Source organism: Rhinocladiella mackenziei (assembly GCF_000835555.1).
Source record: "Rhinocladiella mackenziei CBS 650.93 unplaced genomic scaffold supercont1.13, whole genome shotgun sequence".
NCBI classification, from domain to species: Eukaryota; Fungi; Ascomycota; class Eurotiomycetes; order Chaetothyriales; family Herpotrichiellaceae; genus Rhinocladiella; species Rhinocladiella mackenziei.
In genome coordinates this window covers 22385-38329 of record NW_013550592.1, presented here as the reverse complement: position 1 = coordinate 38329, position 15945 = coordinate 22385, and the positions used below count along the sequence as shown (strand labels likewise).

General features: G+C 52.2%; 5 protein-coding genes across 5 annotated transcripts; 3 read left to right on the top strand and 2 right to left on the bottom strand.

Moving 5' to 3' along the window:
• Nucleotides 1-216: 216 nt before the first annotated feature.
• On the top strand, nt 217-2519 carry Z518_11345 (uncharacterized protein; the record flags this gene model as incomplete). The annotated part of the gene is made up of 2 exons (XM_013411040.1): nt 217-1282; nt 1333-2519. The coding sequence occupies 2 exons, from the start codon at nt 217-219 to the stop codon at nt 2517-2519; spliced, it is 2253 nt and encodes a 750-aa protein (XP_013266494.1).
• A 2390-nt stretch (nt 2520-4909) lies between these two features.
• On the top strand, nt 4910-5790 carry Z518_11344 (uncharacterized protein; the record flags this gene model as incomplete). Its single annotated transcript, XM_013411039.1, has 2 exons — nt 4910-5585; nt 5681-5790. The coding sequence occupies 2 exons, from the start codon at nt 4910-4912 to the stop codon at nt 5788-5790; spliced, it is 786 nt and encodes a 261-aa protein (XP_013266493.1).
• Nucleotides 5791-9148: 3358 nt separating this feature from the next.
• On the bottom strand, nt 9149-11165 carry Z518_11343 (uncharacterized protein; the record flags this gene model as incomplete). Its single annotated transcript, XM_013411038.1, has 2 exons — nt 9149-10820; nt 10873-11165. 2 exons carry the CDS (start codon nt 11163-11165, stop codon nt 9149-9151), a joined length of 1965 nt encoding a protein of 654 aa, XP_013266492.1.
• Nucleotides 11166-12048: 883 nt separating this feature from the next.
• Nucleotides 12049-13587, bottom strand: Z518_11342 (uncharacterized protein; the record flags this gene model as incomplete). The annotated part of the gene is made up of 1 exon (XM_013411037.1): nt 12049-13587. One exon carries the CDS (start codon nt 13585-13587, stop codon nt 12049-12051), a length of 1539 nt encoding a protein of 512 aa, XP_013266491.1.
• Nucleotides 13588-15142: 1555 nt separating this feature from the next.
• On the top strand, nt 15143-15907 carry Z518_11341 (uncharacterized protein; the record flags this gene model as incomplete). The annotated part of the gene is made up of 1 exon (XM_013411036.1): nt 15143-15907. One exon carries the CDS (start codon nt 15143-15145, stop codon nt 15905-15907), a length of 765 nt encoding a protein of 254 aa, XP_013266490.1.
• Nucleotides 15908-15945: the final 38 nt, after the last annotated feature.

The window sequence follows — 15945 nt, the reverse complement described above, 5'->3', positions numbered from 1 at the left end:
CTCCTCCACAAGGCTCTACGCATGGTCAACTGAGTGAGTTCTTCGAGAGCTTCGTCCTCCGACTTTCGCTTCGCAATTCTCCCACTACCGCGCCACTCCTTTCGCGGGCATTCGTTTTTGCAAACACAAAATCGACCACAGTGAACGAGACCGCCATCCAAAGAAAATAAAACCAAAAACCCAATAAGAGCATTGAAAAGAGAAGGACTCGACAACATGAGGGCCGTTACCATTGCCGCTGCTGGTGCAGCAGTTATCACCACCGTTTCCGCCGCTGGTCATGTCAAGCACGTGCATGCGAAACTTCACGGAAACGTCGCTCGCGACACCTGGGTCGACTGGAATGCGACCACTTCTTCGACTTCGTTGGTTGTAGACCCCCTCACAACCACCACATCAAGCAACGTTATTACCACCACCACGACTATGACCTGGGAAGATTGGACCAGCAGCACCAGCAGTAGCACCCCCGTAGATCCAGCCAGCACCTCGAGCAGCAGCTCTGGCAGCACAACGTCTCCCGTGACCTGGGGAGATTGGACGAGCACCACTTCCTCTACGGTTGAAGATCCTGCTGCCACGACCGGCACAACGTCCACCCACGTCTGGGCCGACTGGACTTCCACCTCATCCACCGTTGAAGACCCTAGTACCGCCACCAGCACGGAGACCGTAAACGGGGGTGATTGGGCCACAACGTCGTCCACCGTCGAGGATCCGGCTGCTACCACTAGTGCCGAACACACCTGGGCCGATTGGACCAGCGTCTCTTCCGTTGTCGAGGATCCTGCCGCTACCACCAGTGTCGAACACACCTGGGCCGACTGGACCAGCGTCTCTTCCGTTGTTGAGGATCCTGCTGCCACGACCAGCGTTGAACACACCTGGGTTGACTGGAGCAGCGACCCAGTCGATCCGGCCACCATCACCGCCACCAGCACCGAGACCGTTAGCTGGGGGGATTGGACGACTCCTGCTGATCCTGCGACCACTTCCAGCGAGTCAGCTACCGAAACTTGGGGCGACTGGACCTCAGTAGAGGAGACCACCACCATCACCTTGGAGTCAACCATCACCACCACCAAGTACGTTGAGCCTGTCACCACCGGCTCCACCACCTGGGCTGATTGGACCTCAATTTCCTCTTCCGCTGTGGTAACCAGCGTGATCACTTCGACCATTACGCCTGGCTGGTCATCTGGAGGTTGGTTCGGACCTTCCTGGACTGTGGATCCCGGCAGCTGTGCCGTCTCCGTCATCACTTCTTATGGCTTCCCAACTTGTAAGTTTGCTTTGGTAGCTGGTAAGTAGTTATTAACATACCGTTTCTAGGGTATCCCACCCCTGCCGGCCCCGCAACCACCTCGAGCACTTCCTCCTCGTCTTCTTCTACCTCTTCTAGCAAGGGCTGGGGTGACTGGACAACGAGCACCTCTACAACTCCCGCGGCGGCGGCGACAACAACATCTAGTTCTAGCACCACCTCGGTCATGGCTTGGGGCGATTGGACTACAACCACTACCACGACCACCACGACCACCACGACAACTACCCCTACACCTGTCGACCTCACCACCACGGGAACTTGGGCGGATTGGTCTTCTGAAACGATTGTTGCCACGACGAGTACCGAAGCTTCATGGTCATGGTCTATTTCCAGCGGCTCTTCTTCCGCCTCCAGCTCGAGCTCTTATCCAACGCCCAGTGGTGGCAGCCCCGGAATCACGGCCAATGGTGACTCGTGGGGCATGACCTATTCTCCGTATACGGCCGAGGGTGGTTGCAAAGACGCCGGTACCGTGGCTGCTGACCTGGCTGTCATCGCCCAGAAGGGATTCTCCTCCGTCCGTGTGTACAGCACTGACTGCAGCACTCTGGAGAACATTGGATCCTCTGCCCGCGACAACGGTCTGAAGCTCATTTTGGGTGTCTGGATCTCGTCTTCTGGAATTAGCGCTGCCCAGGGCCAGGTCGACGACATTGTTGCGTGGGCACAGTGGGATCTCGTTGAATTGATTGTTGTCGGCAACGAGGCCGTTTTCAATGGCTACTGCTCCGCTTCTGAGCTGGCTGGATTTGTGTCGAGCAGTGCTGCTGCTTTCAAGGCTGCCGGTTACACCGGCCTCGTCACCTTGACCGAGCCTCTGTCTGTGTGGGAAGATTCGGGCAGCTCTTCGTCATTCTGCAGCGTCGTCGATGTTGTTGGCGCCAACTTGTATGCATTCTTCAACTCGGCTGTGACTGCCGACAAAGCTGGGTCTTTCATCCAAGACCAGATCAACATACTCAACGGCGTCTGTTCGGGCAAGCCCGTGTATGTTCTGGAGTCTGGATGGCCTCACGCGGGTAATTGCAACGGTGCCGCGTGCCCCAGCCCGCAGAACCAAGTCACTGCCCTCAAGGGCATTCAGTCCACCGTTGGTGCTCAGGTCGTTTTCTTAAGCTTCGAGGATGAGCCATGGAAGGAGCCAGGTCAATTCGGTGTTGAGCAATACTGGGGATGCGCGGATGTCTTCTGAGCGCCATATTTCAGCCCCAAGCTGTAGTGATCTGTGTTTGAAAAACAGGATGCCCGCATGGATTTTTGGTGACATGGGCGACGTTGGGAAAACATGATTTAAGGACACAGCAAGCGAGACGTACTGGACTACACAGGCAAATGCCGTGATACGGCTGGTGGCATAGGCATTCATGATGCTGTTTGATTGAAATCTTTTTGAGTTCCTCTTTCTTTCGTGGCACAATGTTTTTATCCAATCCACCTACCATCACCAACCAAAGCTCGGGGTCAAAAATAGGAGTTAAATGAACTAAGGCAACCATGTCCGGGTTCAATGTCACGTCGAGATACTAAGTTTCAATGACGAGAAGGTCAGACTAGATCCGAGACTCACACTTACCGACCGTGGTTTCCCAGTTGCATCTAGGTACGATGCTGGTGTTGGCGTTTTGGGTGGATGGAGGCCGGCCTGTTCATATATAGTTCGCACCTCAAAATCTGCATTGGATCGATGACAATGGCCGCATGATGCTAAAAGTCTCCGGATGGTGAAATTGTTTGGTTGGTCGGGACTGGGTGCAGTCAAAAAGCCCATGTGCACGTTCGCCCACCCCTTTTCGGAAGAGGCACCCGCAGAAGGCTAATATTCTATTTTGACCTCCCCCTTCATCCAGCGAGCTTTCCACTCCAGAAATCCCTATAAAAGCCTAGCCATTCGTCCTCGACCTCAATTCACGTCTTCATCGCATGATACCAGCTGACTGATACTGCTTTGTGTGCTCTCGCTCGGGCCGAGCATTCGATCTCCCCCTGCGGACCTCTGGCATCGACAACGTCATTTCGACTTCGATTCTCTTCGTTTATTACTATCATCCTCCTGAACACCGCGTCCAGATGCTCGAGCCGAAGGAGATTGGAGTCTCGTCAGCATGCCAAAAAGAGCCTGGCCCTGAGGAATACCTGGCGTTCTCATCACCCGCCAGGCAGACTGATGGACGGAGACTTCTTTGCTGTCATTGGCCCGAAAGAAACCTCCATCACCCAAAAACCTGTGCCAGAGCTTGCATCCGTAGACGCAGAATCCCTAAATCCATCTTCCGATTGGCCAACAATCAGCTCATATGCCCGGCCATGGTCGCGCTTTGCGGCGGTCTCGTTCGATGACCTTGAGTGCCAAGGCGCCTTTCTCTCATTCTCGACACACCGGTCGGAGAAAGTCTCCTCACATACGCGTGATCCAGTCTCGATCATCTCCGTGCGTGACCACTGCAACTGCCGCAGCCCTCAAAACATGAACGGGCTCGACTCGCCAGCCGCACCCAGAACTCCGGGAACCAGTTAGAACAACTGTCAATAACCCGTTGCAGAAAGTCTAGCAAATTTCCCATACCGATCAGGCGCAAAGAGGAAAAAAGGCAAACAAGGCAACCACTAGCGCCACGCCAACGCACCTCGTTGAGGGTTGATAGGTGACCTGATGCAGTTTCACCATCTGAACTCGGCAGACCTTGGTTAAGCAAAAAACATATAAACGGTGCACCTCCACACCAGCAGGGAACAGCGTCCCCCTTCTTTTTGTATGTTTCAATCCCTGTTGGGAATCCAGGCCTACCTGCGCCAGGCTTAGTTCTTGTTCCTCGTTTCTCATTGGCTCGCCAAAATTCACGGCTTTTACTAATCCGCCTAGATAGAGAGAAGGGTATCGAAGGGCCCGACATACCGTCCACCCGATGGCAAGCGCGAACTTATACATCACGACCCCGAGTATTTCCGCAGAGCCGCATCGCACGGAATAATGAATTATCCGCCCAGGTGCATGTGGGTCAGTCAATGGTGCTTCAAACCCGTGTGCCAACCAAGTCGACCGTCCATTTTCATTTCCCACACGGGAGATGTCCTTCCCGCCAACCGTTTCCAACGGGCTATTTATCCGTTTCCAAAAAAGAGGTCGTCGATGGTACCCGTGATTCAGGCGCTCAGTCTTCTTTCCTCAGAATAAACCACTTGGCTGTTGTGTGGCGGGTTTTGTGGGAGTTGGGATCCTCCCTCTCAGACAATGCAATTGATCGACAGTGGACATTGAAGCCCGAAGGTGAGCCTTTGCTGTCCTACCACTTTGCCGCCATTCGAGGCGCTAAGACCTGCTTTGGCTCCTGCAATTTGTCCCTTCTTCGGCATCAGCTACGTGGTAGGTTTTCTTCTGCATGCCAAGGGTTGTCGATTCGGCACAACTTGCGCGTGAACGGCATGACCAGCGAACTGTGGTTCAGCCCGTTTTTGACGCTGCTCATTACTCTATATTATCCCTGATAGTAAGCCGGTGGCGTGAGAGCGCCTTTCTGTTTGCAAAGCCCTCTTGTCAGTCCTTCTGATCTGATTTTGACCTTCTGAAACCCCCTCAGTCTCGTAATGGCTCAATACCCTTTCTCCCAGCCATTTTTCTTCCGCATTGAACATATCCGGCACATTGATGATCCCAATATCCCACCCCCCGCAGATGGCCCAAACTTCTACTGGTCACCACCGCAGGATCGGCAGCATTTTAGAAGAGAGCAAACCTCGGGGTGGTACATCTGGGATCCTAGACCATTTCAATACCATCCAGACAATTTCCAATACGTGCGCAGAGCCACCGAAGAGGAAGAGCTCTGCCGAGAAGCGTACAGAAGCTGCACAATGTTCTGGTGCCCGGACCGCCACGGCTATCTCATCGTCCCCATTGATTGTACAACAACTCATTTGTCCTCGACACCCCACCTCTGGCGACGCCTTTCCTTTGGATACAATGAAGGGCTAGGAAGAGATGACCTCGCAGTAATCGGCTATCATATGGGAGATTACAAGCTTCACTTACCCGGACCAGACGAATGGTTTGAACAACTGCTTCCGGACGTCTGCATGGCGGAACAGACCGCTCAAGAAACTGAGGGGCGGCGCTGTAGACTGGCAGGTGATCTCAGCATTCTGATCGGGCTAATTGCCTTCTCAGCTCTTCCCGATCTGGACGCGAGGGCAGTTGATCAATCTTTCCGACCAGATCTGACTTCTACTGTATTTCAACAAAATACCCTACTGAACAGCCCAAGTGAGTGGCGCCCCCCCTCAAAAAGAAATCTCTCTGCTAGATGTAGATGATGAAATCAACGAACACATCTCTAACTGACGGAAATCCTACTCCAGAGTGCAAGATCCGCGGCATGGTCGTCGAGATTGGTTACGATCGCAGTCACCTCAACCCTGCCCTCCTTCGGAGATGGGAGCGAGGAGAGTTTGGGGAAATCTTCAGCTAAATGGCGAAGTATACGATTAACATGGCGCTATGTTCGGCCTCCGGCCCTGACCTCGGCCAACACATCGCAAGACATAAAGAGTTCGGGCATACACTGCCGTGGATGGCGGCCACACAGTGGAAAATTGTCAGGAAATTGTTGTGGATGACTGCACGTGCAGTGAGTAAGGGCGTGGACGAAGACGTTCATTTATTACCTTTTTCTCCCTATGTCTTATCTGTCTTCTTATCTATACGTTCGGGTGATGTGATCGATCAGGTTACCACTGGCAGCGCGCCGCTCCCAACCACGACTCACGCCAAAGTTTATTCAACTTGAGATTGAAGAAAAAACGGTCGATGTGTGGATATCTGTGATGAAGGCTATCGACGTTGATTATTAGTTGCGTGTTCTCTTATGATGTACGTGTTACGACTTTTACATTGATATTACATACATGTTCCCCGTATTCATATTCATGCCATCGCATGAACCTCCCTTCTTCATCTTGCAAAATATGCAGAAGCGTGTCCCTGGATGTCGACGGTCCTTGTGCATATGTTCTCCATTCTTCTGTCAGGCGGCTTCATTGAGAAGGCTCGGAATCGCACTTGTTCCTGGTATCTGCGTCAACCACGACTCTTTCGACCAGTCAACACCGTCAGATCGTACGGCGATGAAATATTCTTTCCGAACCAGGGAACGTATATGCGTCGCGATGTATCCCATTTTGGCCGTAGTTGAGGCTTGCAGTCGGGAGACTTCGGTCTTGGAAAAGCGAGGTAGGATTTTCAACCTTCGATTTTGATCTGGTCATATTGTTCTTTTAAAAAGCGGTCCAGTCTCCAAGCGAGGAACTCCACCATTCCCGACCACGCCTGACAATCTCCCACAACTCTTCTATGGCATTGGCCCGGATCTGATTCAAAGGTAGGTGAATCACCGATCAGCGTGAAAGGTACCAGCCTTTTTGAAGTTCAGCTCGGCGGCTGTCCGCGTGAACCAACTGACGAGGCATAAAACTCATGCCCCTGTCTTTGAGACCAGTACGTCTAGTGTACTGATCCAGAATACCATGTCCTCTCTCATGGTCCAGCCTCTTTCATTCAGCATGTTATCAATTCGGGTGAGGGTGTTGGCAATCTGAGACGCATCCTGGAGGATGATTTCGGGCGTTTCGATAATTTTTGCCTCTGGAGACCGGCCGCTAATCGGTGCATAGAAAGCTAATGTGCTGTACCACAACCAGATTCGACGTGCTGGTCGTCGAAACATTCATATACAGACCGTCTGCCGCCATGATGATGGTGCTATGGAAACCAACGTTCTTGAAGCTTGGCTTAGCGTCCGTCTGTTGGCGACCAATGGCGGCGCTCTGCTTCACGACAGGCGGTGGAAATTCTTGAATAGCCTCTATGATTTCAGTCAGGAGTTGGAGGTCGTCGACTAGAATTCGAATCTTCAATTCCAGTTTCGGGATCCTCGGGAACCTCTAACAGTCGTCGGTCGCGTACAGGATCGAGGATGGGTCGGGACACTTCACCTTGAACGGCGAAATACCCATATGCCAATGCGGTTGGGGTGATGAATGAGTCGAGAGGGTACAGGCCACCATAGACTTCAATCAAGTCGCGAGTCAGTCTTCGGAAAAATCACTGACCACGTCGGTAGTGGCTGGGACAATTCTGCGAAAATCAGATATGACGCGAGGAGATAGCTCCTAGTTCGATTTCATGCTTTCCTGAAGGGGTTTGACGGCTTTCTAGGAGAATTTTTCGGGTAGATTTGCTTCGTCTGGAGACCCCGTGTTTGCGCAGACGTGCCATCACTTGATGCGACTCAAGAAAACTCGGTAAGTTGATGCCCACTTTTTCTAGCATCGGAATGCATCCATATTTTGACGACGCACTGAAGAACATTGGGGTCTGTACCATTAGCCCCTTTTAAGGAGCAGCCCACGGGATCCAGTGGTAGGATTGGAGTCGGATTGTTACCTGAGTCAGAAGAGTTGTCGTCCGAGTCATCCTCTCGTGTTGACGTCTTTTCGTCACCACATGAACAGGAAGAGGTTTATGCTCCTTTGATCTCCGTCCCATGAGCTTGTGAGCCGAGGTAGTAATTGCTTGCTTCGTTTTTGGCCCGGCATATCGATGAACATGTTGATTGGTTTTGGTGGATATCAATGGTTCGGCTCTCGAGTGTGATAACGAGGATGATCCGGATGTTCTGTTCACGAACAGAAAATCTTCGTGTACCATGTCACGCGTCAAGCATACGAAATCAAGTCGTAGCCCAGGTCAAATAAGGTTTTCAATTGGTGTAGCTGGAAGCCTATCTAACTTTGTGAATGAAGGGGTGAGAAGATAGATATATCGGGTCTCCATGCACATGCCAACACTCGGACCAGCTCTCCTGTCACTTTTAGTAGTGCATTTTGGGCCTAACAATGCGATCTCACGAGGGACATTTGTCTGGTGCTAACATGTCGAGAGAAGGTGGCGGTAAGTTGTTCATTTTGAGTGTATGGCGGCGCTTTCGGGGGTAACTTCAATGTTCAAACACCCCGAATTCAGAAGCACAGAACATTTTCTGCGGGAGCAGAGGAGTTGAAGGCTGGACCGTCTCGAGGAAATAGAGGTTGAGGAAGCAAATTGAAAGCCGAAGGGCCCGTGTCAATAGTGTTGCGGGGTTTTCATCATATGACGCGAAAGGTACGGCCTTGACGGTGGTATGACTCTTGGAACTTATCAGCTTGAACAGAAGAAACTCGCAAAGGGAGACTGCTCGATTAGCATCATGCGAAGAATTTGGTGTTATTACTGGGGTCTCTATCACCCTGACTGAGTTGCTAATCTGCATGGGGAGGGCGCCAGGACACTACGCAAGAATAAACCGTCAATTACTATGAGCAAGACCAACAAAAGTCGATCTTCAAGATGACATCCAACGGGACTACTCCATAATTAGTGAGCCAAACTCAAAGCAAAACTGCTTGCAACGGCAGACAGATCCGAAAAAGCAATTTCTGGAAGAGATTGGTTCCAAATTTATACCCATTTGTTTGGTGTCGAGATGCAAAATGATAAAGTACAATCAATCCACCAATCGTGACGTGAGGTGAAGCGAATGAAGAGCAAATTACGGATCAACCCCTAATTAGAAGTGCCAAATGCTAACCCAATTCTGAACGATGCTTATGCAGGTTTTGAAGCCAAGTCCAAGTGGACCCTCGAATAGAGGAAACGGGAGAGAAAAATGTGCACCTGAACACCACATCCGTCATCCAAGGTCAAGAAAGATTGATACCACAAACTCCTTCGTTCATGAGTATTAAAAATGCCTCTCACCCGGCTTAAAATCATGCGTAAGACCGGGACAATCATGACCCCGACGCGCCACTCGGCGGAGGAAAGACTTTCTTCAACAGATTCTCCTTTTTGCCGCCATCCTTGCCAACGGCTTTTCGCGTGATACGTTCGTTCTTGGACGTCGTCGGCGGAGGAGCGAATTCCGTCTGCACGTTTAGGTTGAGGGCTTGACGGCGGGTAGATTCGCTGCTTTTCCGCAACGCTTCGACTGCGAACGGTGACGAGATGGGCGGCGTATGCAAGTTTGAGAGCGTGAGAGGGTGGAAGATCGGGTCAGATTGCGCGGGCGCTTGTTGTGAAGAGAGCAGCGGTACGCCGGTCGCGGGGGTTAGGGGACCGGATGACGAGTATGCATCGTCGCGGGAGCGGAGGTATTCTTGGGCGCGGTCTTGAGACTGCGGGACATTCGTACTCTCCTTCGAGGCATATGCTTGTTGCTGCAGGCTTTGGCTGTTCAGGTATGCTTGATACGATTGATGTTGCTGTGATTCAAAGTCGAAGGAAAAGGTGGCCATCTCACTGCTGTCCCGGTCTTCATCGCCAGAGGTTGACGGGCTGCCTTTGCCTTTGACTGCAATCACGCCGTCGATGCCTTTGCCTTTCATGGCGGTGCGTGCTTGGTTCCTCCACATGCGTCTCTGCGCCCACTTACGTAAGAGCCACCAGCAGAGGAATGTCAGGCCGATGCCGCCAATTACACCTCCGACGATTGCACCTGTGATGCCTTCACGGGCAAATGACGAGATGGTGGTTGCCGGGGCCGGCGTTGGAACGGTATCGGCGCAAAGGGTTTGTGTCTGTACATACGGACCGTGCGGACGAGCCAAGGCCAGGTGAAACGTGGGCGGCTGGGAGTCGTAGTTTGCCATGAAATAGACATTGGACAAGAATGCGGAGCCCAGGAGATTTACTTCGGTGCTGGTCGTTCCGTTGTCTTGCGACGAGCTGATGGACCCCGCCGAAATGGGCGAATTGTTGGAGACGTTGCGTAGCCACTCAGCCTCATAAGTGACACTGAGCCCGCTTTCGAGAGTGATTGTGAGTGTTGAATCGAAGTCGTCGGGGAGACGAAGGACGTTGTTCGCGTCATTTGATGGTGTGGCGCCAGTCTCGTCGGCGAATTTGTCAGCAACGGCGCCCGGAAGATTGAGTTGATACTGGGAAGTGGTGATGGACGCGTCGAAGCTGTTGCTGAGCAACTCTGTCTTCTCGCCATCTGCAGCGGTGAGGGTCATTTGTGCGACTGATACCTTGAAGGGACTGTTGCTATTTTGAGGGAGGGCTTGACTGATGGTGAAGTTATGGACTTCGCCTTCAAAGCGGCCGGAGTCATAACCCCCCAGCGTCAAGGAGCCGTTGATCGCTCCATTTGACTGCTCGTACTCCGTGCCCATGTACAGGCCGAAGGATCGAGTGGAGATGAGTTTCAGGTCATATAAATGCTGGAGGACAGTGCTCGAGGGTCCGAGGCCGACGAGTCCTGCTGGACCGAACCATGGCGAGGAGTCCGCGGAGTAGTTTGACAGCACTGTGATCGGGAAATCTGGGACACGAGTGACGTTCGCGGGAGAGGGATCGTAGTAATGTGTATAGAGGTTGATCGTGTCGAATGCGGTTTCGACAATGGTGGCAGGTATTGAGCCGAGATCGTCGAGAGATTGGTATGATGAGCCGGAGGAGTACCTTGGCTTCGTTAATATATGTAACCGACGGTAATATATCTGGGGATACGCACGCTTCGGACAACTCTGGGGAGTAGAAGCCATGAACTCGGTTTATACAGTCGGTGAAAGGACTGCTGCTGCAGTAGTCCAGACTTCCCACAGTGGTCTCATTGTTGGACAATGACGGCCATTGAGATAGATTTTGCGATGTCGGGAAGCCAATCCCTGTGAACAGGCCGTACTGAGTACTAACTCCACCGTCGACAGCCCTGTCGTGAAAATCGATATAGATAGGTTGAATGGAACAATTATTCGCCGCGACCACGGTGGAGATGAAAAGAAATGCTCCCATAAAGGCGGCCATGATGCTAGGAATGCGACAGGATTCAAGTGCAAAGTCAACCGGAGGTTGGCATAGACCAGATCAGCAACGCTACAACCCGTCAGCAAGGCTGGAGGCGAGAGAAAAAAAGAAAATATGAGACCGGAGCCAACGACAAGGAAAAGAAATGGAAGAAACAACAAAGGGCGGCATATGTGGAAGAATTATGGCCATAGAGTCTGAAGGCAAAACTCAGAGTCTGCAGTGGTCAGCCTGGCCCGGCTTGCGCAGCAGCAGCAGCAGCAGCAGCAGAAGCTGAAACGGGCGGGTTAGGACAGACGCCGTGCGGGGACGAAGCATCAAGAAGACAATCCATTTTTGTCACTTTTGTCGTTCACGAGGCAGGCCTGTTGCAGGTCGATCTGCCATGATGAATGGATGTCGACGGTCGGAGGAGCGGACGACCACCGAGAGGCCTGAACGTGAGGTCGGGAGAGAAATGTCGAAACGGAGCCCATTTTTAGAAGCGGCAATATATCTTGGCGCTTCCTGGGGACCAATCAACCTTGGGCTTGGCGCTGACAGGCCGGCGGGCGGGGCCGAGCCAATCAGTGTACGCCGGCGGACCGTGTATGGCCAACGCAGGGCATACCAGAGCAAGGGAGGAAGGACCCTTGCTGCAGCCAGCCAGTCAAGCTAGTCGAATCAAGTCGTCTGCCCAGCGTCGTTGTCCATTTATGTCGTTCCATCGGAGTCCTTTGGTCCCTCGCTTTGCCGCTCATCATATCCAAAAATCTCGCATGATGTATTGTCAAGCCACCAAGGACCGTCCTGGTATCCAATGGCGCCGATCCTACTGGCTGTGCCTTCTTTGTGTCGCTATATCTGTCTCGTGATATGCAAATCATCTTCGGAATCCCAGCTTTCAGTTTTTGGGTTTCTTCTTCGAGACTTCTGCCCCCTCGGCTGCCGATACACTCTCTTCCCAATTGTCCGCCTTTCTCTTTTTGCGAATGCTGGTCAGTACGTTGACTGGCTGAGATGACTTATTTTCAGGCACACTCGACTGGGCCAAGATATGTTCGCCACGTATGGGACGCCCAAATGTGGTGACCCTTGAAAGCTCGAATACTTTCTGGACCCAGCCTGCCGTACTTGCTGCGGCAAGCTCTTCCCCAGCAAAGTCTGTCTGCAGAAGAAAGTCCATTAAAGACGTATATTGATTAGCGTCCATGACGACTTCGCCCCGTGTCTCAAGATAAGGAACGCTCATGGTCGAGGTCGATTGATTGGTCGACGCCACCGCGGCATCGACCTGCTCTCCATCAGACGGAATTGCCAAGGTATCTATTTGACCTGGTCCAACTGGTGAAGATTGCGGTGGCGAGTTGAGCTTTGGGATGATCCTGGGGTCAGGCTCTGGCAGAGCATCAGAAGCCGTGGTGCCGTTCCTTTGCAGCTCTGAGTTATTCGGCGTCAGCAAACTCGACTGGAGATGCGGCTGCCCTGACTCCGTCTGACTACTCTGCACACGTGTCCTCGAAGACGCATGGGCAGCTTTACCGTATGAGAAGACTACCCACACAAACCCGACCAATCTTCCGGCGGAGCATTCTTGTCTATAAGACATCATCTCCCAGAACTGATCCAGACTTTTGATGCTTCGCCATTTTCCCCCTTCATCAATGTAGTCACCATCCAAGTCGTCAAGGAACCGTGATTTTGGGTCGTCTGGCAAGCGGGGAATCAAGTACCTCGGAGGAACCGAACTGTCTTCCACTAGAAGTTCCACGGGATATGAATTAATCCATTTTGAGTCGGATATTGAATCTTGGCGGCTGGATGGAGGAAAGAATGCCTTCGTTTCTCCCTTGTCACATCCAGGAACCACCAGATGTGCACTGGTTTGGCAGGGCTGAAGAGTGTTACCTTCATGGTTGCGTCGAACTCTATCAAGAATTCGACACCACCATTTGATCAGCTGCCGATCATCTAGAACGTGTTTGCCAGCATTCTCGATGCTGCCAGGGAACAGATATTGGATTTGTGAGCGAGCGAAAAGGGAAAGAACGACTCTCGGGTTGGTCAATCGAGGCTCGAGCAAGAAGTCGAGAAAGGTAGAGGTGATGAGAGCAACAATCGAAGGTGAGCCCTTTGGTGCTCTGAGACGTGAGGAGAAGCCAGACGAGTCAGCTTTGGAGACGAATAAAGTGGTCACGCTCGTGGTGGCAAATATGAAGACCTCGATGGCGAAGACCAGAATCTCTTTGCCGTCATCATTTTCAGGCGAAGATATTGCAAGAAAATGAGACTCGCAAAACGTAGCCTCGTCGTGCTGCCCAGGTAAAGATGAGAAGAGCGGGGCTGTCGGCTCGGGAGTTGTCGAAAGGTGGTACGCCTGCAGATTTATGCCAGCGGGAATGACGGCAGCAAGTCGGGACTGCAGCGATGATTGTGGGGGCATGTCTGCATGTTGATACGCGTGGCAAAATGATATGGACGTTGGTAGAAGAAAGGAAAGGTATGTTTATAAAAAGCGTCGTGGCCGGTGAAGCAAGCCAGGGAGGCGTCGAAATAATAGAATATTAGCCAATAGAAATCCGCGCCGAGTCGGCGTCCGCTCTCGGTTTAGTGTCATCCTCCGCAGCCAATCACAGAGTAGTACGAAGCCCTGTTTGCCTGTGCCCAAAATGTCGGACGGTCTCTCAACAAGTATGTCGTCCATGACCCCTCTCTTCAGCTTCTTTACGCTTGTACCCGAAATCTTTAAGAACGACGCTTCTCTCCCTTTTGTGACCCTGAGCTAACCATATCATTCTCTTTCCTCACTGTGAGACTTATTCTGCGCGATTGGGAACTCCCGACCATGGCGGTTACTGGTGTGAAATATTCTGACAACGAGGCTACATTGACCCCTGATTCCAGCCTCCACATCACCTTGTGCTTGAGAGATCCACGTCCTCTCTCCCTGCAAAGTGACATTCTCTCGCAGCACGTTCCAGAAATACCGCCCTTTTCAGCAGATTCCCCACGGCACCAACCCTGGCCATCCCTGGGTCAACCATGCTCCTCGAGCCTGCATCAAAAGACGGAACTCCCCCAAAGAATGCATCGTATTCTTCAAGAGCAGGGCAATCCTTCTAGTTTCGCCACTCTCCATGACCTCTCCGGTCCAGGTTCATCAGAGACGCCTACCTTCGCCTTTGGACCACCGTCAATGGACCAGTGCAATTTGAGGCCAGCCGTCAAAGCACCACAGGAGCAAGCAGAGAAAGCTCAACCCAAGCGAATGGAGGTTAAGCACCGACATAGACATAGATCCTACAGGACTGAATTCAACGTTGCAACGAAACAACGTTTCCAACAGCACCTTCATGTCCTGGATTTCGGTGAAACTCTGTTTCATCAGAATCCTGTCGACATGCATCATCAGCCACACGTCCAGTTGCCGGACACATATCGACCCTCAACGAGTACCAGTTGCAACTGAGGTTGTTGGAACAGCAGAACAAACATCGGCTGGCCATGATGAGACAACAAAGTAGCGGGAGTGGACAGGATACCGGGTCTCAATCATCGAGGAGTTGAATACAGCGAAAGGAGCGCGGACGGCGATGGCGGTTACTTTTGCATCAATCTGGGTGTGAAAATTCAGACATGCATAGGTGTTTGCAGAGCGTTCCTTTTTCTTCATTAAAGATACTGATGCAAGACGGCCCCCTGATCAGTCGGCAAATTTCGGCAAACTTTCCCTCTGCATATGCTACACATTTTTCCTTGATTCGACTCCTCGATATGCATATTGCGAATCTCGACCATCTCATGCGGAGTTCTTGCAAACCACACTCGCACTGTGGCTCGACAAAGTCACCGTCCAGTGACACATGCAGCTTTGTGCGGCAACCGCACTACCGTGAATATTCTTTTGTTACATGAGTACACCTCGGATGTGTAACCACCATCATGCTGTAGCTGACCTCCAGGCCATTTTGCTCTCCTACTTTCGTTGCTAATCTGTCATGTCTCCGTCCAGTTCCCAGAAAGAAACACCTCCAGCTACGACCAAACGAGATGATGTCGACTCTCCGCATGCTGAAGATGGGGAAGTCAGCGATCATATCACGTTGCGCTCCCCTTCATTACACCCTGAGTCGGATGAGGCAAAAGTGGCCCACCCTCCCTCGCCTACCGACGAACACCCTCCACCATTACCCGATGAGGCGCCTCCTGGGGAACCCGTCGACGATGGATGGGAACCGATCTGGGACGACCGAGCTCAAGCCTTCTACTTCTTCAACCGATTTACAAATGTGTCTCAGTGGGAAAATCCAAGGGCACCAGACGCACAACAGGCTGATGCTCCAGGCGCGGGTCAGGACATACCTGCGAGACGGGCTGGAGGCTACGATCCCGCCATCCATGGCGACTACGATCCCAATGCCGACTATGCCAAGGCTTATGAAATCCCGTCGCAGATCGAGGCGGCGGGTGGGCCACCAGGGATAGATCCAGCTGAGGCATACGCTGCCACGGCGGCCTTCAATCGATTTACAGGTAAATGGCAGCGCGCCGATCTGAACCCAGATAATTTCAGCGATGAGCAGAAGAGCCGACGGCAGATGAATGCTTTCTTTGACGTGGATGCGGCTGCAAACAGTCACGATGGGAGGAGCCTTCGGGCCGAACGGGCGAGTAAGAAGCTGACCAAGGCGGAGTTGAAAGCGTTTAAGGAGAAGCGAAGAGAAAAGAAGGAAGAGAAACGACGGGCTTGGTTAAGAGACTGAAGATCCATCCAGAGCGGACTTGATCGGTTGGAAACCCC